General features: G+C 47.6%; 2 protein-coding genes across 2 annotated transcripts in view; both read right to left on the reverse strand.

Moving 5' to 3' along the window:
• The window catches only part of LOC133359468 (uncharacterized), a 52,531-nt gene extending 30,120 nt beyond the window's left edge, over window positions 1-22,411 (reverse strand). The window contains exon 1 of the mRNA XM_061577885.1: window positions 22,138-22,411. Within this exon, the coding sequence (XP_061433869.1) occupies window positions 22,138-22,411 (274 nt within the window). The remainder of the gene's footprint in view (window positions 1-22,137) is intronic.
• A 634-nt stretch (window positions 22,412-23,045) lies between these two features.
• LOC133359601 (AP-3 complex subunit mu-1-like) lies at window positions 23,046-25,160 on the reverse strand. The gene is made up of 2 exons (XM_061578064.1): window positions 24,959-25,160; window positions 23,046-23,663 (listed from the first exon to the last, which is right to left on the reverse strand). Exons 1-2 carry the CDS (start codon window positions 25,134-25,136, stop codon window positions 23,563-23,565), a joined length of 279 nt encoding a protein of 92 aa, XP_061434048.1. The 5' UTR covers window positions 25,137-25,160; the 3' UTR covers window positions 23,046-23,562.
• Window positions 25,161-26,939: the final 1,779 nt, after the last annotated feature.

Genomic DNA, 26,939 nt, shown 5'->3' on the forward strand with positions numbered 1-26,939 from the left:
CACAGTGTACATCACTACACTATCACACACACACATGTACATCACTACACATCACACACACACAGTGTACATCACTACACTATCACACACACACACAGTGTACATCACTACACTATCACACACACACACAGTGTACATCACTACACTATCACACACACCACAAACACACACACACCACACACACGAGTGTACATCACTACACTATCACACACACGAGTGTACATCACTACACTATCACACACACACAGTGTACATCACTACACCATCACACACACGAGTGTGCATCACTACACTAACACACACACGAGTGTACATCACTACACTAACACACACAGTGTACATCACTACACTATCACACACACACACACGAGTGTACATCACTACACCATCACACACACACGAGTGTACATCACTACACTATCACACACACACGAGTGTACATCACTACACCATCACACACACACGAGTGTACATCACTACACTATCACACACACACACGAGTGTACATCACTACACTATCACACACACACACGAGTGTACATCACTACACTAACACACACACGAGTGTACATCACTACACTATCACACACACACGAGTGTACATCACTACACTATCTCACACACACGAGTGTACATCACTACACTATCACACACACACGAGTGTACATCACTACACTATCACACCCATCTCGTGTGCCGTGCCGGCCTTCACAGGTGCTCACCAACACCACTTGCCCCTACAGCCTGTGAAAGGTGACACACGGGAGATGTTTGTGTTTGTTGTACACACACAGAGACGCTGCGGCGGTGTTGATATATATCCACGCTGCTGCTGCTGTGATCCACTGCCTCCCACGGGCACTACCGCACAGTGGGGCTGAACGATTAATCGATTTCAAATCGAAGTCGCAATTTGAAACAATGCGATTAGCAAATCGCAAAGGCTGCGATTTTTGAAAAGTCCTATTACTTTCTTATTGGAATGTTTTATTTTTTATTATTAAACTTTATTGATTTAACTTAACAATTAATTCTAGATTTGAAGCTTTCGTGACTGCAAGGATTCATACTCTTAGGTTGTTTCGGTAAAGTCACGTAGGTAAAAATAAATAAATAAAATAATAATATGAAAATAACTCAATTAAATCACGACGTTTCGAAGGCAACACAAGTCTCCTTCTTCACGTGGGACCGTCACAGCTAAATTTACTGTATCACTTATTATTGTATATTATTATTTACCTACGTGACTTTACCGAAAAAACTTAACAATTGTTCTATGTTTCATCGTTCTATTTCAATTAAAATTTTTAACAAATACATGTTGAAAGCAATTAATATCTTTTAAGTTTTCAGCCTTGCATTAGAATACATAGAGCAGTTCACATTTTGATGGTATCATCACATGTTTTACATCTATTACACAGTGAATATTGAACTGAAGCTCGACTTTAAAAAATGTAGATGGCGGGGCAGACAAACGCACCGCTGTACTGTACTTCTGTGCTCTCGCCAGCCGCGCCGCCTGCCTTCACCAACACGCGGTGACCGGCGTGGTGAAGTATGGTCAAATATCCCCCGCGAACCCCACGGTGTAGGGAGGCCCTCATCCAGCAGTGGATTAACAAAGTGCCCGTTACATGTCATGACACCGACAGCTACGCATTACAACGTTGTATAACAATGCTCATTATGAATTGCTCTATTGTAGTGTACGTGCGTGTTAGTGCACGAGTGCTGATGTTATAGTGGTGCTGTTGTTAACACGGCTACTGTGATTATCGTTACTGCAGACGGACGTCACCGACTCGGACCCAAACTCGGCCAACAACACCTCCAGATTTCCTCGGACCTCAGGACGGTGACGCGGACCGCTGTCTCCCAGGGTCGCCCGCATCACCCGCACCGCTTTGATCGCTATGCCAAGCCCTGTGCTCCGAGAGCTTCTCGTCGGGTCAGCACTACTGGGAGGTGGACGTGGGGGGTGCGGGGTACTGTCAGGTTGGAGTCGCGTACGGGACGATCGCACGGAAAGGGAGTGGTGAAGAGTGCGAGCTGGGAGAAAACGACTCATCCTGGGTTTTATATGAAGACAACAACAGCTGCGACGTGTGTCATGGTGGTGTCTGGACCTCAGTGCCGGTGAGGGATCCTCCCCGGAGAGTCGGGTGTCACCTGCACTGGGAGGCGGGGCTGCTGTCGTTTTACCGCGCCGACTCCATGGAGCTGCTGCACTCCGTCCACCACTCGTTTAGTCAACCGCTCTACCCCGCACTGTATGGGGTGATGATGATTGACTCAGTGAGGATTCTGGATCTGAGTCGTGCGTCCTGAGAGCACGGAGTGTGAGCAGCGCACAACGCACAGACTCACGCACACAAAGACACAGATCCCCCGTGTAGCCGTCACAGACTGCTGGGGCAAGTGCTGTTAGCGAGCACCTATGGGGCCGTCCATGAATGAAGTCACGCACTTGGGGGGGGGGGGTGAGAAATGTGACGTCACGTCAAAATGCGCAACTTTAAATAAATATAGACAACACGTTCTACTTAGTTAAATAGACTTTTAATAAATGTTTTATCCTACAACATCAGAGTGCAGCGCCACATTAAATATGCACTACAATGACAATAGCTTAAAGCTAATTGACGCATTTTTTTGGGGGGGGGGGGCAGAGCTTTGTGACGTCATATTTGAGGGGGGGGTCTGACTTGTGACGCCGTGTGACGAAGGGGGGGGGGGTCAAAAATCGCGTGACGTCATTTATGGACGGCCCCTATGAAGGCCGGCACAGCACACTAGGGGGTAAGTGGCCAACACCACGCCCAGCCGCCTTTGTCTCCCCAGTGATGATGTTTACACACCTGTACCAGGACTCTTTTTTTCAGGCTGAGTCGACCTAGTGGGAGGATCATGACCGGTTTACCAACACCATTGATAGCGATTATATGAATTAGTCATGGGTCTCCCCTAGGTCGACTCAGCCTCAAATGACTACCTGGTGCGATGAATAAACATTACCCCTGGGGATACAAAGGCGGGTCTCTGCCAGGCTGGCCTTCATAGGTGAAACTCACTAACAGCACTTAACTCAACATTATTTTAAAGCAATACGGGGATCTTTGTTTTCGGGTAAGTGGTTTGGTGTGTATGCCTTTGTGTGTCTTTGTTATTGTTTTTGTGTCTTTGTTACTGTGTCTGTGTATGCCTTTGTGTGTTTTTGTTATTGTGTTTGTGTCTTTGTTACTGTGTCTGTGCGTGTCTTTGTGTTGTGTATTTCTGGGCGTGGTGCTGCCTTCCCACTCCCTCGTGTGTCACAGTACCGACCTTCATAGGTGCTACTCGCTACTAACAGCACTTGCCCAACAGTATGTTAAGGCTACACAGGGTATCTTTGCCTTTAGCGTATAGAGAGCCATGTGCGTAGTGTGGGGTGGAGCGGTGGTGCAGTGGTTAGCGCACTGGTGGGAGGGCGGGGGGAGCCAAGCTCTCTCTGACGTCATCGTCCCTCGCGCGCGTGGCGCTCAACGCCGAGAGGGCGGAGCTCCACAGCGGGCGTGGCTGGGAAACACGCGTACACGTGACGCTGTGGGGTGACGCGCGCCGTCTCCTCTCGTGGTCACTCGCTCGTTGGGCGATAACCCCGGGAGTTGGGACATGGGATGGCATCACTAGGGGGGACTACTCGTGGTGTATGAGCTGGGCCTAAATATGTTGTTCTAACTCGGGGTTGAGTGACTTCTCCACCCACGCAAAGACAGTGTTATTTTACAGGACATAGAGAGAGAGAAGCACAGTAGGAGGAGAGATCTTTCACCAACAATATTATTCATATTTAAAGTTTGTTTCATTATTAGTATTGTAATATCTGCCTTCTCAGACTCGACCTTGGCCTGCAGCCACAACCTTCGATCATGCGGATAATGCCTCCTCTGCTGACAACAATGGAAACTGTGTTTGACTTTGAAGTGGTTCAAGTAATAAGCGCCTGATATGATCTAGAGTGAAGATATACCTTCCACTACAACACGACTAATATTGTCTCAACACGCATTAATAATACGCAGACACTATTTGTTATTACAGGGAGAGAGGACACTGCAAACTCTAATATACAGCAGCCGTCAGGTTCGGAATCCAACCTCACGACCTCCTGCATACCAGTCGAGGGAGTTAACATCTCCTAGCCACCACAGCGCCCTCCCTAACGTGAGACACCAATCCGGTTGTGAACCCAACCTCGCGTCTCAGGCTGTTTAGCAATGCGTAGATGATTTGAGACGCATTATTATACCGTACCAGTTGTGTACTTGTGTGAACGCGAATCGCATTGTGCTCTGGGCTGGGGGTGAGATTTCTATTTGCTTCATGCTAGCATCGGTTTGACTGTTTTGCTTTTTTTTCATTTTTGTGACCCAGGTCACTCTTGTCAATGAGGACTCATCCTGATCTCCTGAGTTCTCACCTCGTTGAACTCAAATTCAACTCGACTCGATCTTCATCAGCATCAGCAGAAGTGTCATCTGCAGCAGAATTAGTAACAGCAGCAGGACCTACAGCATCAGCAGCGGTAGCTCCATCATTAGTATCATCATCGTCAGCATCAGGAGTAGTACTAACAGCATCAAAAATAACGTAAGCATTTTCAGCAGCAACATAATCATCACCATCAGCAGTAGAAGCAGCGAATGCAGCAGAAATCACTCTTGCAGACGAGACTCATCCTGGTCTCTTGAGTTCTCACCTGGTTAAACAAATTTACTTTAACACATAGGCTTTCGCGACCAATATTATCAATAATAAAGGTGTCTTGGGTTAGATCGCGTAAATATACATAGACTTGATTGTGTTCTGGGTACCTGTGAATTGGAATCACATTTTATGTGTTGTCAAGGGTCAATGTGTGTGTGGTGATGAATAAAAACATTAAATCTGAACATCAGCTTACTGTACTGGGATGTGTGGGCTCATGTGTGGGAGAGTTCCTCGTCTCTATGTGGCTGGGTGATGGCAGTTTGACATCGTGATATCCGTAGTGGCTATGCACGTGGCCTGTAATCCGCACTGTGAAGGCGAGGGCTGGTGGGACCCCTCGATGTTGTGAAACTCACTGCCCGAGGGAGCCGAGGAGAACTCTGTACAGCAAAGTGTGGACTAAAATCGTCTGTCCCTTCTGTATGGGATTGAGTGTAGCGAGGTTTCAGGCGCAGGTTTTCTCCGGGTCTCCAATTTATTCCCCATTCACACACACAAAAATGCATTGACTAAAGACATCTTCTTCTTGGTTCTTTCGGTAAAGTCACGTAGAATGGAAATAATAAATAATAAAATAAAACATAATAAAATCATATTTTATGTATGTTGTTTTATATTATTATTTTATTATATTATTTTATTATGTTTTATTTTTATTGTTTTATTTTCCATTCTACGTGACTTTACCGAAAGAACCAATAAGATGAATTCCTGCAGTCACGAAAGCTTTAAATCGAAATGTAAAGACATCTTAATATATATAGAGGCGCGCAGAGATTGGTAATAAGTTTAACACGTAGGTTTTCATGACCACATATCATCCATAACACACTTTTGGGTGGTTAGAACACGTATATATATAAATGATGAAGCTTGTTGTAATTACTGGTGAAACGTTGTACTCAGATTTTAAATGTGTGGCTTGGCTGTTCAACACACCGGTTGTACTGTACTAGTGACAAATTAGCATGTTTTATTCACGTGACAAACCTTACTAATTGGCTGTGTCGGGTGGTGTCAGGTTTATTGACACATTTATATATTTACGCGATCTAACCCAAAAAAAAACCTATATTATAGATTTGGTAATCGTTGGTGAAGCCAGCGAACCACCACCTGACTGATGCTTTCCCGCTGCCTCTGGTTCCTCGACGATCTTGAGAGATGTGCTTTGTACACGTAATGTCATCAGAAATGGAATCTCACGAAAAACGATGACATACGCATACGTCATCGAAATAGGTTAATATACATCAGCTGAACGATAGAAATCATATGCATGACTCAATAGGTACCCAACATATTCAAGCTATATGTACTATACTGTTTGGATCTTTCGGTAAAGTCACGTAGGTATAAAAATAATAGATCACGACGTTTCGATCGCAACACAAGCAATCGTCATCAGGTGGGACAACCACGGCAAGAAAAAACTGCTGAAGTATGCGAGAGATCTTCCGTGGCACGAGGTCATATAGGCCTCAGCAGTAGGGGAGTAGTGTATAGTAGTGTAGTGTATAGTAGTGTGTGTAGTGTACTGTATAGTGTAGTGTATAGTGTAGTGTATAGTAGTGTAGTGTATAGTGTAGTGTGTGTAGTGTATAGTGTAGTGTATAGTGTATATGTGTATGGTGTAGTGTATAGTGTAGTGTATAGTAGTGTAGTGTATAGTAGTGTAGTGTATAGTGTATGTATAGTGTAGTGTATAGTGTAGTGTATAGTGTAGTGTATAGTGTAGTGGTGTATAGTGTAGTGGTGTATAGTGTGGTGTATAGTGTAGTGTATAGTGTAGCGTATAGTGTAGTGTATAGTAGTGTAGTGTATAGTGTAGTGTATAGTGAAGTAGGCGAGAGACCTGCCGTGGCACGAGTTATAAGGCCTCGGCAGTAAGGGGGGAGAGAGAAGGGGGGGGGGAAGGAGGCGGGGCAGAAAGTGGACCCCGCAGCAGCACCCGGGTCACTGGAGTAGAATCGGAGAGAGCTGCACAGAGAGAGAGAGAAAGACACACAGAGAGTCGGAAATAACAGCTGACATAGGCAGGCAGGATGGAAACATCACTGTCAGTTAAGACTTTACCTGGTTAATAACGTCCTTCCAATGATTGCTCAGTTTGTACCCATCCTCTCCTTTGAAGTTGTGTCTGTGTTTATATATCTGGATGCCTTCATGAACCAATCTCTGAAAATAGCCGGTGGGTTTGCAGAGTACCTTTGTCTTAGAAAAGTATATTTCGTATGAGCCCACTGCGTTAAAACAATGATCAGCAACAGCAGAGGTATTGGTCCTACCATGTTTCAGATTTGCCTTGTGTTCGCGAAGGCGGTCCGAGACATGTCGTTGTATTTCCCCAATGTAACTGCTGCCGCAGCCACAACTCAGTTTGTAGACACCGGTATTGCATATCAGGAATCACATCCTTTACAGTTTGGATCAAATCACGGATTTTGTGTACTGTGTTCAAACGAACCTGGATCTTGTGTTTGTTTAAGATTTTGGAAATGTTTTTGGTAACCCCTGCTATGTATGTCAAAAGAACATGCGTTTTCAGGACAGCTTTGTATTCCTGCGAGACTTGAAGATTGAAAAAGACTGACAAAGATAAGATATTGACACTCGAAATGTATTGCACAGAAGGTACTGCATCTAAGCTGGACTCAAAGACTGAACAACACAGAAGCAAGAAAAAGGTTGCACAGAAGAAGAAATTGCAGGCAGCGATGAGAAGGAAACTGGCACTATTTGTACATTGTGGGATGGACAACAGCAGAAAATAACATCTGTTGTTCGGAAAAATGAAGGAACAGGAAAGAGAGGAAGACAACAGAGAATGACGTGACGACGACATGAAGAGGTTGGTGCCTGAAAGATCTGGCACTACTTGAGGATATTAGCACAAGACTTAAGAAAGGGGAGTTGACACTTACGGGCTATCTGCCCATGAGTGATGATGATCTTCAAGGGAGCTTTGTACTTTCACACAAACAACACAGAAAATAAAGTTGACAGCTCCACAGGTGGAGGCGAATGGCGAAATCTATCAAACAAGTACAAAATTAAATCGTCCAACACAAACCGGAGTGCCGCTCGCCCTGTAACCATGAAGACCGCCCCCAGCACCTCTCCCCAAATCTCAAGGGGGTTCAGGTTTTGAGAATTGTATGTTTGAATTAAGTACAGTACACAGTAGAGGTCAGGCTTTTCAGAGTTTTAATATTGAATTAAGTAATACATAGTAGAGGTTCAGGTGTTTCAGTTTTAATGTTTGAAGTACTGTACAAGTCTTGATTTGAAGCTTTCGTGACTGCAGGAATCCATACTCTTTGGTTCTTTGGTAAAGTCACGTAGTTAGAAACTAACTGTGATTTTACAGTACAGTACAAGTGTTGTGTTGTTACGGTATATCTGTCAACCCCTTATCAGTGGCTTCTTTATTACAGACCAATTCAGACCTTATTGGTAATCCCGTGCCCCTTATAAATCTCTACGTTCATCCTACAAAGTCTCATCGCAAGGAACAAAACACAAACAAATAGACACAAAAAATGTTGCCCTTATTGAAACGGCTGTACACCATATGGACCTGAAAACTCAATTTCCCTGTACAAGAATACAGGTAAACCGTATGGGTTGACGGGTATGTTACGCGTGTAGACATACTTAGCTTTGATGTCGTGGTAAACAAGGGGGGCGCTCCAGAGCTATGGTGCGAGTCGAAGTGAGTCGCGCTTTGTGGTTGTTCCCCATTTTGTGATTATTACGAAATAGTTTTTATGACTGGACCATTTTTGAGTGTGATAATATTACACTACACAAATTGATAAGGGGCCGAATTTAGGAAATCGACTACATGGTTTTAAACAGCGAAGTACAATACAGGAGTACAGTATGTTTCCTGCACAGTAAATCACATCGCAGGAGCACTCCCCTATCAGAATTCAAAGCACCAGTACCCCCACCTCTGAGCAGGACGATAAAGAACTATCCCGTGTTAATTTACTTATTTATTTTTCTTGCGGATCTTGTGCTCTAACTGTGTGACAGTCCTGTGTACTGTAGAAGCATTAGCTAAGTAAATACACCCTTCGATTTAAAGCTTTCGTGACTGCAGGGATTCATCTCTTGGTTTTTTCGGTAAAGTCACGTAGAAGGGAAGTAATAAAATAATAAAATAAAACATAATAAAATTATTCTCACGACGTTTCGGCCACAACGCAAGCAGCCGTCCTCAGGTGACTATAAGACCTGTTCTTCACCTGAGGACGGCTGCTTGCGTTGTGGCCGACACGTCGTGAGAATAATTTTATTATGTTTTATTTTATTATTTTATTACTTCCCTTCTACGTGACTTTACCGAAAGAACCAAAAAGATAAATACACCCCTTTTGACACAGTTCCCCTAAGCCCTTTCGACTCAAGAGAGATCCTTCCTCCACTTCAGCCAATCTTACAGTCGTTCACGAACAGCATTTGCCCCAACATTCTGTTGAAGTCTATATGGGGAATATTTGTATTGTGTCTGTATGTTTGTGTGCATGAATCTGTGCATTGTGCCTGTTCTCTGCGTTGGTTACGCTCCGTGCTCTGAGGACGCGCGACTCAAATCCAGAATCCTCACTGAGTCACCATCACCCCCCAAAGTGCAGGGAAGAGAGGCTGACTAAATGAGTGGTGAATCACTTGCAGCAGCTCAGCTAGCGTGCTGTGACGGTTCCACCTGAAGAGGGAAGCTTGCATTGCCTCCGAAACGTCGTGATTTTTATTTAATTTTTATTTTACTTTCATAATGTTAATTTTTTACCAACGTGACTTTACCGACAAAACCTAAGAATATGAATCCTTGCAGTCACCAAAGCTTCAAATCTAGAATCAGCTCAATAGAGTCGGCGTGATAAAAACGACAGTAGCACCGCCTCCCAGTGCAGGTGACACCCGACTCCCCGAGGAGGATCCCTCACCGAGACTGAGGTCGCTACATCACCATGATGCACTGATCAGCTGTTGCCACTTTTCCTAAAATGCCAGGATGAGTCTTTTCTCACAGTACAGTACAAGTGTTGTGTTGTTACGGTATATCTGGTCAACCCCTTATCAGTGGCTACTTTACTCCAGACCAATTCAGACCTTATTGGTAACCCCGTGCCCCTTATAAATCTCTACGTTCATCCTACAAAGTCTCATCCCAAGGGACAAAACACAAACAAATAGACACAAAAATGTTGCCCATATTGAAACGCTGTACACCGTATAGACCTGAAAACTCAATTTCCCTGTACAAGATACGGTAAACCGTATGGGTTGACGGGTATGTTACGCGTGTAGACAAACTTAGCTTTGATGTCGTGGTAAACAAGGGGGGGCGCTCCAGAGCTATGGTTCGAGTTGAAGTGAGTCGCGCTTTGTGGTTGTTCCCATTTGTGATTATTACGAAATAGTTTTTATGACTGGACCATTTTTGAGTGTGATAATATTACACTACACAAATTGATAAGGGGGCCGAAATTTAGGAAATAGACTACATGGTTTAAACAGGGAAGTACAATACAGGAGTACATTAGGTTTCCTGCACAGCAAATCACATCGCAGGAGCACTCCCCTATCATAATTCAAAGCACCCAGTACCCCCACTTTTGAGCAGGAAAATCAAGAACTATCCCGTGTCAATTTACTTATTTATTTTCTTGTGGATCTTGTACTCTAACTGTATGACAGTCCGTGTACTGTAGAATCATTAGCTAAGTAAATACACCCCTTGTGACACAGTTCCCCTCATCCCTTTTCCCCTCAGGAGAGATCCTTCCTCCACCTCAGCCAATCTTACAGTCGTTCACGAACAGGGTTTGCCCCAACATTCTGTCGAAGCCTATATTGGGGGATATTTGTATTGTGTGTGTATTTTTATATGCATGAAATCTGTGAATTGTGCCTGTTCTCTGCGTTGGTTACACTCCGTGCTCTGAGGACGCACGACTCAAGTCCAGAATCATCACTGAGTCACCATCACCCCCCCAAAGTGCAGGGGAAGAGAGGCTGACTAAATGAGTGGTGAATCACTTGCAGCAGCTCAATAGAGTCGGCGTGATAAAAACGACAGCAGCACCGCCTCCCAGTGCAGGTGACACCCAAAGTTTTCAAAGTTTCAGAGTTTATCTATTAGTTATAGGCCCTGTGAGCCATTCGGCTCTTGAATCGGGTGCAACCGCAACAAACAAAAAACAAAAAACATGAACGAGAAAACATCTTAAAGTGACTATGTGGCAAACAGAAAAATCCAAGAAAAGACAGCAAGATATTGCAGAAAAATCACCGTACACCAACCCTGTGCAAATATCCCAGTGGGATGCAAGTCAAAAACAACAACCACAAGACAACTTATATTAAGACCAACTCCCGGGTAGGATCCCTCACCGAGACTGAGGTCGCTATATCACCATGATACACTGATCAGCTGTTGCCACTTTTCCTAAAATCCCAGGATGAGTCGTTTTCTCACAGTACAGTACAAGTGTTGTGTTGTTACGGTATATATGTCAACCCCTTATCAGTGGCTACTTTATTACAGACAAATTCAGACCTATTGGTAAGCCTATATGGGGGATATTTGTATTGTGTGTGTGTATGTTTGTGTGCGTGAATCTGTGCATTGTGCCTGTTTTCTGCGTTGGTTACACTCCGTGCTCTGAGGACGCACGACTCAAAATCCTGAATCCTCACTGAGTCCCCTTCACCCCCAAAGTGAGGGGAAGAGAGGCTGACTAAATGAGTGGTGAATCACGTGCAGCAGCTCAGCAAGCGTGCTGTGACGGTTCCACCTGAAGACGGAAGCTTGTGTTGCCTCCGAAACGTCGTGATTTTATTTTATTTTTATTAATTTTAATTTTTTACTTTCGTGACTTTACCGAAAAAACCTAAGAATATTTAAGTATATAGTTCAACAATCGTACCTAAAAGCGAAAGCAATGGTGGCACATCGCCCCTACTGGGCGAACTGTGTGAAGTGTAACATAGGCGCAGACTGCCGCCTCCTGCTGGCCTGCTGGGGAGTGGCATCCACGAGGTTTTTCTGTACTTACAGTGAGGGAAAGATGTATTTGATCCCCTGCTGATTTTGTACGTTTGCCACTGACAAATAAATTATCAGTCTATAATTTGAATGGTAGGTTTATTGAACATAACATTTTTGACATGCGTTTTTCTGGATATTTTTTGTTCAAATACCTGTTCAAATAAACCTACCATTAAAATTATAGACTGATCATTTCTTTGTCAGTGGGCAAACGTACAAAATCAGCAGGGAATCAAATACTTATTTCCCTCACTGTATGCACCAAACAACAGTTCGGAGTGTTCGGCGTTCTTGGAGATGGTGGGTGCAGTGCTCGACAGAGTGCCGCCTACCGACTCTATAATCTTACTGGGCGACTCCAATGCTCACGTGGGAGACGATGGAGATACCTGGAGAGTTATGATTGTGAGAAATGGCCCCCCGTGATCTGAACCTGAACGGTGAGATGTTATATAATTCTGCACTAGTCACGGAATGTCGATAAACAAACACCATGTTTTGAACACAAGGATGCTCAGTGAGCAATGGTTGCACAGCGCCCCCTACTGGACGATCTGCGTGAAGTGCAACAAAGGCACAGACTGCCGCCCTCTGCTGGCTTGCTGGGGAGTGGCATCCACGAGGTATCGTGGAATGTCCTCGTCTGTCCCTCTCTCTACAGAAACGCAGAGCTTTGAGTCGAGTGAATTCCGGTGACTCACGTGAAAAAAACCCGACAGGGACTTTCCTATATTCTTAGGTTTTTCGGTAAAGTCACGTAGGTAAAAAAATAAAATAAAAAAAAAAAAAAAAAAAATCACGACGATTCGGAGGCAACACAAGCTTCCGTCTTCAGGTGGAACCATCACAGCACGATAGCTGTATCAAGTGATATCAAGTGATACTTGATACAGCTATCGTGCTGTGATACTTGATACAGCTATCGTGCTGTGACGGTTCCACCTGAAGACGGAAGCTTGTGTTGCCTCCGAAACGTCGTGATTTTTATTTCATTTTTATTAATTTTAATTTTTTACTTTCGTGACTTTACCGAAAAACCTAAGAATATTAAGTATATAGTTCACAATCGTACCTAAAAGCCGAAAGCAATGGTGGCACATCGCCCCCTACTGGGCGAACTGTGTGAAGTGTAACATAGGCGCAGACTGCCGCCTCCTGCTGGCCTGCTGGGGAGTGGCATCCACGAGGTTTTCTGTACTTACAGTGAGGGAAAGATGTATTTGATCCCCTGCTGATTTTGTACGTTTGCCCACTGACAAATAAATTATCAGTCTATAATTTTAATGGTAGGTTTATTTGAACATAACATTTTTGACATGCGTTTTTCTGGATATTTTTTGTTGCTATTCTGTCTCTCACTGTTCAAATAAACCTACCATTAAAATTATAGACTGATCATTTCTTTGTCAGTGGGCAAACGTACAAAATCAGCAGGGGATCAAATACTTATTTCCCTCACTGTATGCACCAAACAACAGTTCGGAGTGTTCGGCGTTCTTGGAGATGGTGGGGTGCAGTGCTCGACAGAGTGCCGCCTACCGACTCTATAATCTTACTGGGCGACTCCAATGCTCACGTGGGAGACGATGGAGATACCTGGAGAGTTATGATTGTGAGAAATGGCCCCCCGTGATCTGAACCTGAACGTGAGATGTTATTATAATTCTGCACTAGTCATGGAATGTCGATAAACAAACACCATGTTTTGAACACAAGGATGCTCAGTGAGCAATGGTTGCACAGCGCCCCCTACTGGACGATCTGCATGAAGTGCAACAAAGGCACAGACTGCCGCCCTCTGCTGGCTTGCTGGGGAGTGGCATCCACGAGGTATCGTGGAATGTCCTCGTCTGTCCCTCTCTCTACAGAAACGCAGAGCTTTGAGTCGAGTGAATTCCGGTGACTCACGTGAAAAAAACCCGACAGGGACTTTCCTATATTCTTAGGTTTTTTCGGTAAAGTCACGTAGGTAAAAAAATAAAATTAAAAAAAAATAAAATTAAAATCACGACGATTCGGAGGCAACACAAGCTTCCGTCTTCAGGTGGAACCATCACAGCACGATAGCTGTATCAAGTGATATCAAGTGATACTTGATACAGCTATCGTGCTGTGATACTTGATACAGCTATCGTGCTGTGACGGTTCCACCTGAAGACGGAAGCTTGTGTTGCCTCCGAAACGTCGTGATTTTTATTTCATTTTACTTTTTTTTAATTTTAAATTTTTTTACCTACGTGATTTACCGAAAAAACCTAAGAATATGAATCCTTGCAGTCACGAAAGCTTAAAATCTAGAATTACGTTCCATTCATTGGCTACCACACTCAGATAAGTTCCTCCCCCCCCTCCCTCCCCCCCCTTAACTTGTATTTAAGAACTTGTATCTTGGAATCCCTGCCTCACTTGATACAGCACATCTGGCTGTGACGGTCCCACATGATGACGGAAGCTTGTGTTGCCTCAGAAACGTCGTGATTTTTATTTTATTTTATTTTACTTTTATTAATTTTAATTTTTTACTTTCGTGACTTTACCGAAAAAGCCTAAGAATATTTAAGTATATAGTTCAACTATCGGACCTAAAGCCGAGAGCAATGGCGGCACAGCGCCCCCTACTGGGCGAGCTGTATGAAGTGCAACAAGGGGCAGACTGCCGCCTCCTGCTGGCCTGCTGGGGAGTGGCATCCACGAGGGTTTTCTGTACTTACAGTGAGGGAAAGAAGTATTTGATCCCCTGCTGATTTTGTACGTTTGCCCACTGACAAAGAAATTATCAGTCTATAATTTTAATGGTAGGTTTATTTCAACATAACATTTTTGACATGCGTTTTTCTAGATTTTTTTTGCTATTCCTGTCTCTCACTGTTCAAATAAACCTACCATTAAAATTATAGACTGATCATTTCTTGTCAGTGGGCAAACGTACAAAATCAGCAGGGGATCAAATACTTTTTCCCTCATTGTATGTGTAATATTGTAAATTACAGCGGGAGACCACTTGACGGGTAGCACACTTATTAACACTTCTTTAGCCACAATAACACGTGTGGTCACTACAGCTCACACTACACGTTCCACCCGGCTACACACACACGGGCTCTCCAGCCCCGTAGCTTCCAGGGGAATTTACAGACCCACCCCAGCTTGGGTATGGATCACGACCACTGGGTCCCGCAGCCCGGCCCTCACACGGACGTCCGGCCGCGGGTCCCAAGGTCCCGCCTCTGAGCCACACAGGGTCCCGGCCCTTACAAGGACAGCGGGGCTAGGGGTCTCAGGGCCCTATCTCTTCCTCCTCCGTCTTCCGTCTTCACTGGTTACCAACTCCCCGAGCGCCCGCGCGCATCCCCCTTTATAGTCCTCCGCTCCCGAGGGGACGGAGCCTATGCGGACCGCGATGTGAGCACCCACTCTAGTTGACCAATCACCACGCGCTGCCACACGATCCCTTTTGCCAGCGCATGTCACCACCACATAACCAATCACCCCGCGCTGCCACACGATCCCTCACTGTCAGCGCGCGTCACCAATACACAGCCAATCACCACGCGCTTCCACACGATTCCTACTGCCAGCGCATATCACCACTACATATGCACCAAACAACAGTTGGGAGTGTTCGGCCTTCTTGGAGATGGTGGGTGCAGTGCTCGACAGAGTGCCGCCTACCGACTCCATAATCTTACTGGGCGACTCCAATGCTCACGTGGGAGACGATGGAGATACCTGGAGAGTTATGACTGTGAGAAATGACCCCCCGTGATCTGAACCTGATCGGTGAGATGTTATTGTAATTCTGCACTAGTCACGGAATGTCGATAAACAAACACCAGGGTTTGAACACAAGGATGCTCAGAGAGCAATGGTGGCACAGCGCCCCCTACTGGACGACCTGTGTGAAGTGCAACAAAGGCGCAGACTGCCGCCCTCTGCTGGCCGGCTGGGGAGTGGCATCCACGAGGTTTCGTGGAATGTCGTCGTCTGTCCCTCTCTCTACAGAAACGCAGAGCTTTGAGTCGAGTGAATTCCGGTGACTCGCGTGAAAAAAAAAACCCGACAGGGACTTTCCCATATTCCTTAGGTTTTTTTCGGTAAAGTCACGTAGGTAAAAAATAAAAATGAATAAAAGTAAAATAAAAATAAAATAAAAATCACGACGATTCGGAGGCAACACAAGCTTCCGTCTTCAGGTGGAACCGTCACAGCACGACTGCTGTATCACTTGATATCACTTGATACAGCAATCGTGCTGTGACGGTTCCACCTGAAGACGGAAGCTTGTGTTGCCTCCGAAACGTCGTGATTTTTGTTTTATTTTTATTTAACTTTATTAATTTTTAATTTTTTTACCTACGTGACTTTACCGAAATAAACCTAAGAATATGATCCTTGCAGTCACGAAAGCTTCAAATCTAGAAGGGACTTTCCCAGCCACGTGCACCGTGACACTGACCCAACCGGCGTCTCTTCCTCTGCAGTCGATCTCTCTCCCCTCCACCGTTACAGCGCACTCCTTGAGGCCGCGTAGATGAGAGGATCCTCACCCCGTGTGTCCCATCCTCCCAGCGATGTTCATACGCGAGCCCTCACCCCATGGCACGTGCAGGTATTGTGTGTCTTTCCCTCGATCGATGCGGGGTCTGGTTTGTGCGATTTAGCGTGCAGTAATACCACCGTGGCAAGATGTTAACTACCTCGCCTGGTATGCCTACTGCTGTATAGTTGGAGTCTGCGAGTCTCTCTCTCATCATCACGGTTGCTAGGAGATGTTAACTACCTCGCCTCGGTATACAGGAGGTCGTGGGTTTGATCCCGACCCTGATGCCTGCTGCTGTATATTGGAGTTTGCATGTCTCTCTCTCATTATCATCACGGTAGCGAGGAGATGTTAACTATCTCACCTAGTATACAGGAGGTCTTGGGTTCGATCCCGACCCTGATGCCTGCTGCTGTATATTTGGAGTCTGTATGTCTCTCTCTCATCATCATCACGGTGGCTAGGAGATTTTAACTACCTCGCCTGGTATACAAGAGCTCGTGGGTTCGATCCTGACCCTGATACCTGCTGCTGTATATTCGGAGTTTGCGTGTCGCTCTCTCATCATCACGGTGGATAGGAGATGTTAACTACCTCGCCCGGTATGCAGGAGGTCGTGGGTTCGATCCCGACCCTGATGCCTGCTGCTGTATATTTGGAGTCTGTATGTCTCTCTCTCATCATCATCACGGTGGCTAGATGTTAACTACCTCGCCTGGTATACAGGAGCTCGTGGGTTCAACCCTGACGCCTGCTGCTGCTGCTGTATATTTGGAGTTTGCGTGTCTCTTTCGCCGTGATCACGTGACAATGCAGCCTTTAGAGCGGTGCTCCGGAACGCTAAATTAGACGAAACTTTTCGCCAGGATGGCGCCGTGCATATTTATTTTTTCTATTGCTGCCGTTATAAAGTCACGAAAAATACCATGCAGCATTTTCATTAAGTAGTTGTATATATACTCTTTGGTTTTTCGGTAAAGTCACGTAGAAGGAAAATAATAAAATAATACAAATAAAACATAATAAAATTCTCAAGACGTTTCGGCCACAACATAAGCAGCCGTCCTCAGGTAAAGACAGAGCTGTCTGAAAGACAGTGGGCCCAGCTTAAAATACGCTGCCAAGCTTAGCAGTGTTCATTGGAGCGCTGTCTTTCAGACAGCTCTGTCTTCACCTGAGGACGGGTGCTTGTGTTGCGGCCGAAACGTCGTGAGAATTTTATTGTTTTATTTTATTATTTCCCTTCTACGTGACTTTACCGAAATAACCAAGATGGTGGAGACATAGTGCGACGAGGGGCGGAGCCAGGAAGAGGTGAAAAGAGCAGGTGGTGCGTGAGGTGAGTGGGTGAGTGGGTGCGTGGATGAGTGGGTGGGTGAGCGGGGGGGGGGGGGTGAGCGGGGGGGGGTGGGTGCGTGAGTGGATGGGTGAGCGAAGTGGGTGAGTGGGTGAGCGAGTGGGTGGACGAGTGGGTGGGTGGACGAGTGGGTGGGTGAGCGAGTGGGTGGGTGAGTGGGTGGATGAGTGGGTGGTTGAGTGGGTGGGCGATTGGTGCGTGGGTGGGTGAGTGGATAAGTGGGTGAGTGGGTAGGTGAATGGGTGGGTGAGTGGGTGGATGAGTGAGCGAGGTGGGTGGGCGAGTGCATGGATGCGTGGGTGAGCGTCAAGTGTGACGGTTCGGCCAGGTGAGGGTGAGAGGTGACGACGTCAGGAAGAGGTTAAAAGAGGGAGCGGGTGGTAGGGTTGGGGGGCGTCGAGGGTGACAAGCGAGGATGAAGGTGTGAACCCGTGCCGTAACATAAAGACATTACCTTGGTGACAAAAGGCCAGAGTTTTCTTTCACATGTATGTTGAACTTCTTTCGCACCGTACGTAGCCGTCCGTGCTAAGCGGAGGTGAGCGGGAAGGGCGGCTTCGCTCTCGGGATCAATGTGTAGAGGAGTAAAATGGGGACGTGTCGTCAGGTGTGCCGTTCAGTGCGATGACGTCACGTCTCCTAGGGTACTTAAGGGATACCTCGTGACATAAGCGGGGTCACTGTGGGAACTGGTAGAGTACGAAGGGTGAAGAGGGAACCAGTGGTAGAGAGAGGGATCGAATAGTGAGTCTGGGGAGAAGCCGGTGGTAGCCGTAGAGGTGCTTCTCTCTCCGGTCGGTGGAGTCGGCAGAATCCACGATCCGACACGAGAGAGAGAGAGAGAGACCGGAGCTAGCCGGCAGGGACCCGGACTCAAAGTAGGACCCCTAGCCCCTGGGAGTTGTGTACTCTGCTGTGTAATATTGTAACAGCTTTAATAAACCCTGGTGAAAGCCCTTAACTTACCTCCGTCTTCGAGTACGTCCGTCGGAACTTCTCTACAAATGGAACAACGCAAACCACCTCCACCACGACACGGTGGCGATCCTCGGGAGAGGCTCGGTGTGTGTACACGGCATTCGATAGACCACGTTTCGGTTTAACGTAACATTGGATTTATTTCTCAATATTTTACACGGAAAGCTGATAAAGTAAAACAATGAATGGATTTCTTGTTTTCTACGTGACTTTACCGAAAGAACCAAATAACACTGAAATTGATAATTGTTTTTTTACCCTTCTATCTGGCAACAAAACTGACACCTTTTTTTACAAGGAGTCATGTTTGCATAGACCACAATACCTGCAGTCATAATGCAAACAAAAAACACAACTCTGATAATGATATGCACTGTCCTTGAAGTTGAAAGCTGTCTCGGGTGTGGACCAATCAACTTCAAGGACAGTGCATACATTATCAGACTTATGTTTTTGTTTGCATTGACTGCCGGTATTGTGGTCTATGCAAACATGACTCCTTGTAAAAAAGGTGTCAGTTTTGTTGCCAGAAGGGTAAAAAAACAATTATCATTTTTTACTGGCAAATGAGGTTCCAATGGTGTAAACACTGAAATTAATACGTAAATATTTGTAAAATCATAGATCTACTGTATTGTCTAAATTTTTACGTTTCAAGGCGAGCAAAACATTTTTGTCGTGTCTTTGTGTTTTTCCCTTGTGATGGGACTTTGCAGGATGAACGTTGAGATTTATAAGGCGCATGGGTGACCAATAAGTTCTGAATTGATCTGTAGTAAGGTAGGGCACTGATATGGGTTAACAGGTATGCAGTAGTATATAGTGTAGTGTATAGGGGTGTAGTGTATAGTAGTGTAACACAATCCTGCGGAGGGAGCTGTTAGGAACGTTGGGTTGCTCGGTCAATGGCCAGGGTCAATGGCGGCGTGGTGTATTCCACAAATATGCCCGACTGTGAGGGCGGGCACAAGCCGGCGTGAGTAGGTTAAACGTTGAGTTTTATAAGGGCACCACGGGGTGACCAGCCCCTCCCTACCCAGCCCCACCCCACCCCTCCCACCCCCTACCCAGCCTCACCCTCCCCACCCAGCCCCACCCCACCCAGCCCCTCCCTCCCCACCCAGCCCCTCCCTCCCCACCTAGCCCCTCCCCACCCAGCCCCTCCCCACCCAGCCTGTCCCTCCCCACCCAGCCCCTCCCCACCCTCCCCTCCCCACCAGCCCTCCCACCCCACCCAGCCCCTCCCCACCCTCCCCTCCCCACCCCACCCAGCCCCTCCCCACCCAGCCCCTCCCCACCCCACCCAGCCCCTCCCCACCCCACCCAGCCCCTCCCCACCCCACCCAGCCCCTCCCTGCACGGTGGACGCAATAATCCCCTGTGGGCTGGTGTAATCAGGAGGTTCCTACCAGTATGATGTCGTGTATAGTGGTGGTGTATAGTGGTGTAGTGTATAGTGTAGTGTACAGCGTGGTGTATAAGTGTATAGTGCAGTGTATAGTGTAGTGTAGTATATAGTGTAGTGTACAGCGTGGTGTATAGTGTGGTGTATAGTGGTGGTGTATAAGTGTATAGTGCAGTGTATAGTGGTGTAGTGTAGTGTATAGTGTAGTGTACAGCGTGGTGTAGTATATAGTGTAGTGTACAGCGTGGTGTATTGGGTGAACGTTGAGATGTATAAGGGGCAACGGGATGACCAATAAGTTCTGAATTGGTCTACAGTAAGGTAGGGCACTGATAAGGGGTTCACAGCTTTGCATGTCTTCACTGTGCTTTAAGTCAGTTTCTTTTTTAATACTGTATAGTATAAAATTATATCACGTTCAAAAGAAATTGCCTTCGTTGACAATACGAAGTGTAAGTTGTAAAGTGTTCATCGTGTGAAATGGTAAGTCACGAAGGCTGGGAACGCAACCTCATGGCACCAATGTTGTAAGTTATTCACTATACGACGTTTCAATATACGAACAAGCTCCAGGAACGCATACTCCTTCGTATACCGCGGTATCACTGTGTGCGCGGCTAGCCTATTTCTACCCAAAATTCAAGACAGTACACGGTTGGGTTCACTCGTTCGGACCATGTGGTCAAACGTGGAACTACTGTACTGTGCACTGTATGTACTGTACCGTGTGTACTGTACCGTGTGTATTGTATGCGTAAAGGCAGTGGTGGTGTAGCGGTTAATGCTGCGCTACGAACCCGACGACCCGAGTTTTGATTCCCGCTCACGGCCACCAACACCAGTAATAGCAATTATCTGAACCGGTCCCGGGCCTTCCCTAGGTCGACTCAGCCTCAAATGAGTAACTGGTGTAGCGGTGGTGGTGTAGCAAACATCGCCACTGGGAGAGACAAAGGCGGTCGGGCATGGTGCCGGCCACCAACCCCACCTCGTATGCCACGGTGCCGGTAGCCATCATCGGTGCTGCCACTCGTCACATATACGAGATCCGACGGGCGGTTTTGTCTAACGCCGTTAGCAACGTGAATGCAAGTACTGTGTCATCTTAAACATGCTGTCAGCGAGCGCCTAGTAAGGCTGGCTGGGCGCACGAGGGAATAGATGTACACACATATACAAAGACACACACTTATACATGTATACACACACACATACATATAAAGATCCCCCATTTAGCCTTAACAGACTGTAGGGGCAAGTGCTGTGAGTAGCGAGTAGCAGTGCCTATGAAGGCTACCGGCACTGTGGCACACACAGAGGGGGTGGGTGGCCAGCACCACGCCCGTGTCGCCTTTGTCTCTCCCCCAGAGGTTGCAAACGGGTTTTTGATTCCTTACCCGTAACACCACGGCTCGCACAAGGGTCGCAAACGGGTACCCGTACCCGGCCGTACCCTGCCGGTATCGTGTAGAGTACGGGTATCGGGTACCTGAATTGCGACCTCTGGATGAAGCCATGTTGCAGGTGCGGGTGGGTTGATGTCTAGGAACTTGAATTGTGAGAAGAGACAAGACGTTGGGAAATGAGTGACAAACGGTGACTCACTAGTGACTCACGGCCTAACCCGTACCCGTACCCCGGTCAGGTACGGGTAGCCGGGCATCGGGTATGGTACGGCTAGGGGTCGGCACGGTTTGAACCGACATCAAACTGGTTTTCAAATTGAGCAAACCAAACCAAACCAGCGACGACTGAACCAAACAAACCAAAACCAAACCAAACTAAGCTAAACCAAACCTCTTGAGTTGGCTTGAACCGAAAAGATGCGCGGCAAACAATATTCGCATTCAATACAAATATCAAGTGTATTATCGCTAATTTCTACGCAGGCTTTCTTCATATTGAGATTCACTAGCAAGTACTGATCGACGATGTCGTCCACAGCCATCTCCTCAAGCTTGGCAACGCCCAATGTCCTTGAACGCAGTGTGGTAGTTCATGGCAGTGAAACCCCAACACTAGGCAACATCCGCGCCCACGAGCGGCACACACATCTCGGCCTTGAACGTGCACTTGTGCAGGTTTGGGTCGGTCGAGAAAGGAGCGCTTGGCGGCCGAGTTTGCTCTCATCGGAGGCACGGACGACGCCGGGATAGGCAAAATAGTCGAGGCCACGCGTCGTAGGCGTGGGTACTTGCCTCCGGACAGCTTCCACCACTCGACGACGTCCATGCTCAGGCCCTGAGTCGGCTCAAGCAGGAAGCGGTCGACCTCGGAGGCGGCGCCGTCGTGAGCGTTGGGCGCGTAGACCATGTCAAAGAGGATGTTAATGCCGCCACGCGGCGCCGCCTTCGGCGCCGCGTCCGTCGTCAACGCTGGGTAGCACTGGTTGAGAATGTCCGTCATCATGTCCTTGATATTGCTGTACTCGGCCTTTACAACCAACCAAACTAGTTTGAGCCGGTTCCACCCTGTCCGAGCCAAACCGAGTCGGGTTTCGTAGCCCCAAACCAAACCGAACCAGTTCAAACAGAGCCAAACCAAACCGATTTGGTTCGGTTCAAACCGCGGTTTGGTGGTTTGAGCCAAACCGTGCTGACCCCTAGGTACAAGTATTGGGTACCCGGTTGCGACCTTTGTCTCTCCCCCAGTGGCAATGTTTAACTACACACCGCATCACCAGATACTCGTTTGAGGCCGAGTCGACCTAGGGGAGGCCTGTTACCGGCTCAGATAATCGTCGCCGATGTTGGTGGCCGCGAGCGGGAATCGAACTCGAGTGGCCGGGTTCATAGCGCAGCGTAGCGCTAACCGCTCCCCACACACGTGTACGCGCGCACGAACGCACACACGCACGCACGAGTGTGTGGAAGCCGAGCGATCTTTACTTCACACATTGCACATTTATCACACAAACACTGCACCTCAGCCAACTCCATTGGTCCCCGTGTCTCCACGTGTTTCTCTGTGACCCCATGTCTCAACTTGACCCCAATGTGTCTCCACGTGACCCAGTGTGTATCCATGTGACCCAGTGCACGTGACCCAGTGTGTCACCACGTGACCCCGTATGGTGTCTCCGTGTGACCTAGTGTGTCTCCGTGTGTCTCATGTTCCAATGTTTTTCAGTGTCCCCCTGTGTATACATTGTTCCCCGTGTGTATCCATGTGTCTGTGTGTCTCCAAGTGAGTCTCTGTATCCCCATGTCTTCCCAAGTCTCCGTTCATCCCCGTGTATCTCTGCACTCGTATTCCTCTGAGCGGTCTCCCTGTTTCGCCATGTTACCATGAGCCTCTCTGTCCCCGTGTCTTACTGCGTCTCTCCGTATGTTTCCGTGTCCACCTTTAGGTCCCCCGTGTGTGTTCCATCTCCCGTATCCCTGTCCACGTCTTTGCGTCCCTGTGTTCCTGTGCGTATCTACGTCCCATGGAGTGTGTGTGTCTGCCCGTGTCTCTCTGTGTGTCTAGGTGCGGACTTGGAAGCGCCCAGCCTTGGTGAGATATTTCACCCCTTTGAATGGCTTGTACTTCTCCCCATAGAGGTCCAGACGGTTCACTTTCAACCCTGCGGCGGCAACAACAACAACAGCAGCAGCAGCTGCCAGTCACCACTATGCGGCGGTGACGTCACCACCACGGCGCTTGTGCCAGGCTAGGTGCACTTTGAGGCGGTCACTTGGAGTGTGCGAGGCTTTCCGCTGACAGGTTACAGGACAGACCCAGCTGGTGCCATAGGTTGCCTTACTGAGAGAGGACCGGGAGATGCACCACCACCACTTCCTGTGCCCCCTACTGTGCCACCTCGCTGTGTTTTAGCCACCCGGCTATGTGCACGTTGAGGTCACATGCAGTGTCAAACGCCCGCTGGCAGGAGGTCACGGGGCAGACCCAGATGCCAAGGGTCGACTGAGACGAGTGGCTGATGCACCACCTGTGCCCCTTACTGTGCCAACTCGCTGTGTTTTAGCCACCCAGAACTCCGCTCGTTGTTGTGAGTGTCGCTCCTCCGCCTCCGTTGTTGTTGGAGGGCGACTGCCTCCAACTGCCCAGTAGCAGCGTCCTTCACGAGCCTCCTACTCCACTGAGGCCGATCTTGACAGCGCTGGTACCGGTCATCGGCAAGTCCACTCAGCTCCACATCCTCCCGTACCGCATCACTCCATCTCTCCCCTAGTTCTTGCCATGCCCGTTTAACCCCCTCTATCCGGCCAAACAGAAGCTGAATGCTCTTTGGTTCTTTCGGTAAAGTCACGTATAACGATAAAATAATAAATTAAATACTAGCATACGACGTTTCGATTGCAACACAAGCAATCATCATCAGTATAAGTGAAATAGAAACCTGGTTGATTACGTTCTTCCTGAGAATGCTAAATTTGAGAGAGAGATAAAACACAGAACCAGAGACATATAGGTTCTGTGTTTTACTCTCTCTCAAATTTAGCATTCTCAGGAAGAACGTAATCAACCAGGTAGGGTGTTGACTGTTACGTTATCCGACTCTCTGTTGTATCACATTACATTTTTAAGTATTACTAGATTTGTGTTTCTATTTCATTTATACCTGATGATGATTGCTTGTGTTGCAATCGAAACGTCGTATGCTAGTATTTAATTTATTATTTTATCGTTATACGTCACTTTACCGAATGAACCAAAGAGTAATTCCTGCAGTCACGAAAGCTCCAAATTAAGTTTAGAAGCTGATTGGGCAAGCAGTGGCTGGGCATGCGGGCTACGCGACACAGCCAACGCAGCCTTGCCTGCCGGAGGAGCTCACCGACGGGACTGTGGTCATCAGGCCTCTCTCCACGGGTCTCCGTGGGTCCTCAGATTCTCCCCATCCTGCTCCCCGCGTACCTGAAATGGCGAACTGCTGGATCTTGAAGTGGACGTTGATGACGGGATTCCTCCTCGGCTTCGGTGCTCCGGACTGCAGTGTCAGGGAGCCCTTGATGGTCGGCAGCTTCTGGGGATTAATCTTCCCAATGTCCCACGTCAGGACCTGGAGCACGACCACGGGGGAGGGTGGACCCATGGACACCGCAAGGGGGTGGGTAGAGGGAGGACAGGGGGGAGGTAGGGGGAATAAGGAGGGACACGGGGAGGAGGGAGAGAGGAGGAGGGAGACACGGGGAGGTGGGAGACACGGGGAGGGAGGAGGAGAGAGACACGGAGAGGAGGGGAGGGAGTGAAGAGAGGGAGGAGGGAGAGGGGAGGAGGGACACGGGGAGGGGGATAGAGGAGGAGGGAGATAGGAGGATGACAGAGACATGTTGAGGAGGGGAGGGAGCGTCGGAGGCCGTCGGACTGCGAGAAGGGCTGCGTGCAGAACGAGAGAGAGCGAGAGAGAGCGAGAGAGAGTGAGCGAGTGAGCGAGAGAGTGAGAGAGCGGGCGAGAGAGCGAGCGAGAGAGTGAGCGAGAGAGAGAGTGAGCGAGAGAGTGAGAGAGCGAGCGAGAGAGTGCGAGAGAGTGAGCGAGAGGTGGGGGTTTACATAAAGCAAAGTTTAAAAATGTAAAAAAAAAATTACGAAATGATGAACGAAGCAAAGTGCCGACTACACCGAGCATCTTCTTGTTTTCACTGATCGTAAAAAAGAGAAGAGAGGGAGGAGGGAAGGCATGGGAGGTTAGGAGGAGGGACAGACACTTTAACACCACAGACCACGTGAATGAGCTGTCTCCATGTCCTCCTCGTTCCACCTCTGCATCACCCCACGTCCGATGGCAACGCATGGACCGTGTCTCCCTCCCTGTGTCTATCCGTTTGTCTCTCTGTATCCCTGTCCCCTAAACTGCATGCTACTCTAGAATCTGTTGCATCTTCGGACACTAGTTGTATCCATGACGTCTCATTGGATGGCTGTGTCAACTGCAGCAGCAGCTACTTTTCATGGCTATGCAATGCGTGAATGTGAAGGATATGTCGGTTGTGTTGACATGTTTGTCTGAAGATCTTGTTCAGAATTAAATTCTGCTTTTCTCGGTTCATTTGTGGGATGTGTAATGCATTGTCGCTTGCAATTTATCATGTTGAGATGTGTCGATTAAACAGACAACCGCAAGGGCAGTTTCACGTAAATGTAGTACAGGCATGATTAAAACACGCTGAAAACATCTCTCTCCCTCTACCCCCGTACCTCCCCTCTGTCCCTCTCTCTCATGGGTGGAAAAAACCCGATTTTTCCAGCGACAGGCATCGGTTTTTTTCTTTAATACAATTAAACCAGATTTCGGGGGGATTAAAACCTGGTTTCATGAATACGAAACTGATAGGCAGGCTTAGGCTGCTTCCTCGTCGGTGCTGCTATCATCGTACTCGGGGGGGAATCGGGCACGGGGTAGTCGTAGAATGCGGCGGGCAGGTTGGTCTTGATGAACACGAGTTTCTCCTCCACAATCGTGGGCGCCAGTTAGTTCCTTAAGCTTGGAATGGACGAAGCCCATCGTTGAGAAGTTGGCGAAGTGTGGTTCTGCAATTAGAACCAATTAAACCGGATTTCTCCCAATCTCAGATGATCGGGTTTAATATGAAAATACAATTAACCCGATGGTAAAAAACCCAAGCCTGGGGTGTTTTATTCAGACGCTGTCTTCCCGACAGACCTGTTCTTCACCTGAGGACGGCTGCTTGCGTTGTGGCCGAAACGTCGTGAAAATTGTATTTTATTATGTTTTATTTTTATTACTTTATTATTTCCCTGCTACGTGACTTTACCTGAAAAAACCAAGAAGATGTGTCACCCTTGACTCTCTCTCCTCCCTCTCCCCATACCCCCCCCCACGTCTCCTCTCCCTCCCTCTCTCCTTGTACCTCCTCTCTCCCCATACCCCCCCCCC

Source organism: Lethenteron reissneri, chromosome 65 (assembly GCF_015708825.2).
Source record: "Lethenteron reissneri isolate LAM-NWPU_2019-01 chromosome 65, ASM1570882v1, whole genome shotgun sequence".
NCBI lineage: Eukaryota > Metazoa > Chordata > Hyperoartia > Petromyzontiformes > Petromyzontidae > Lethenteron > Lethenteron reissneri.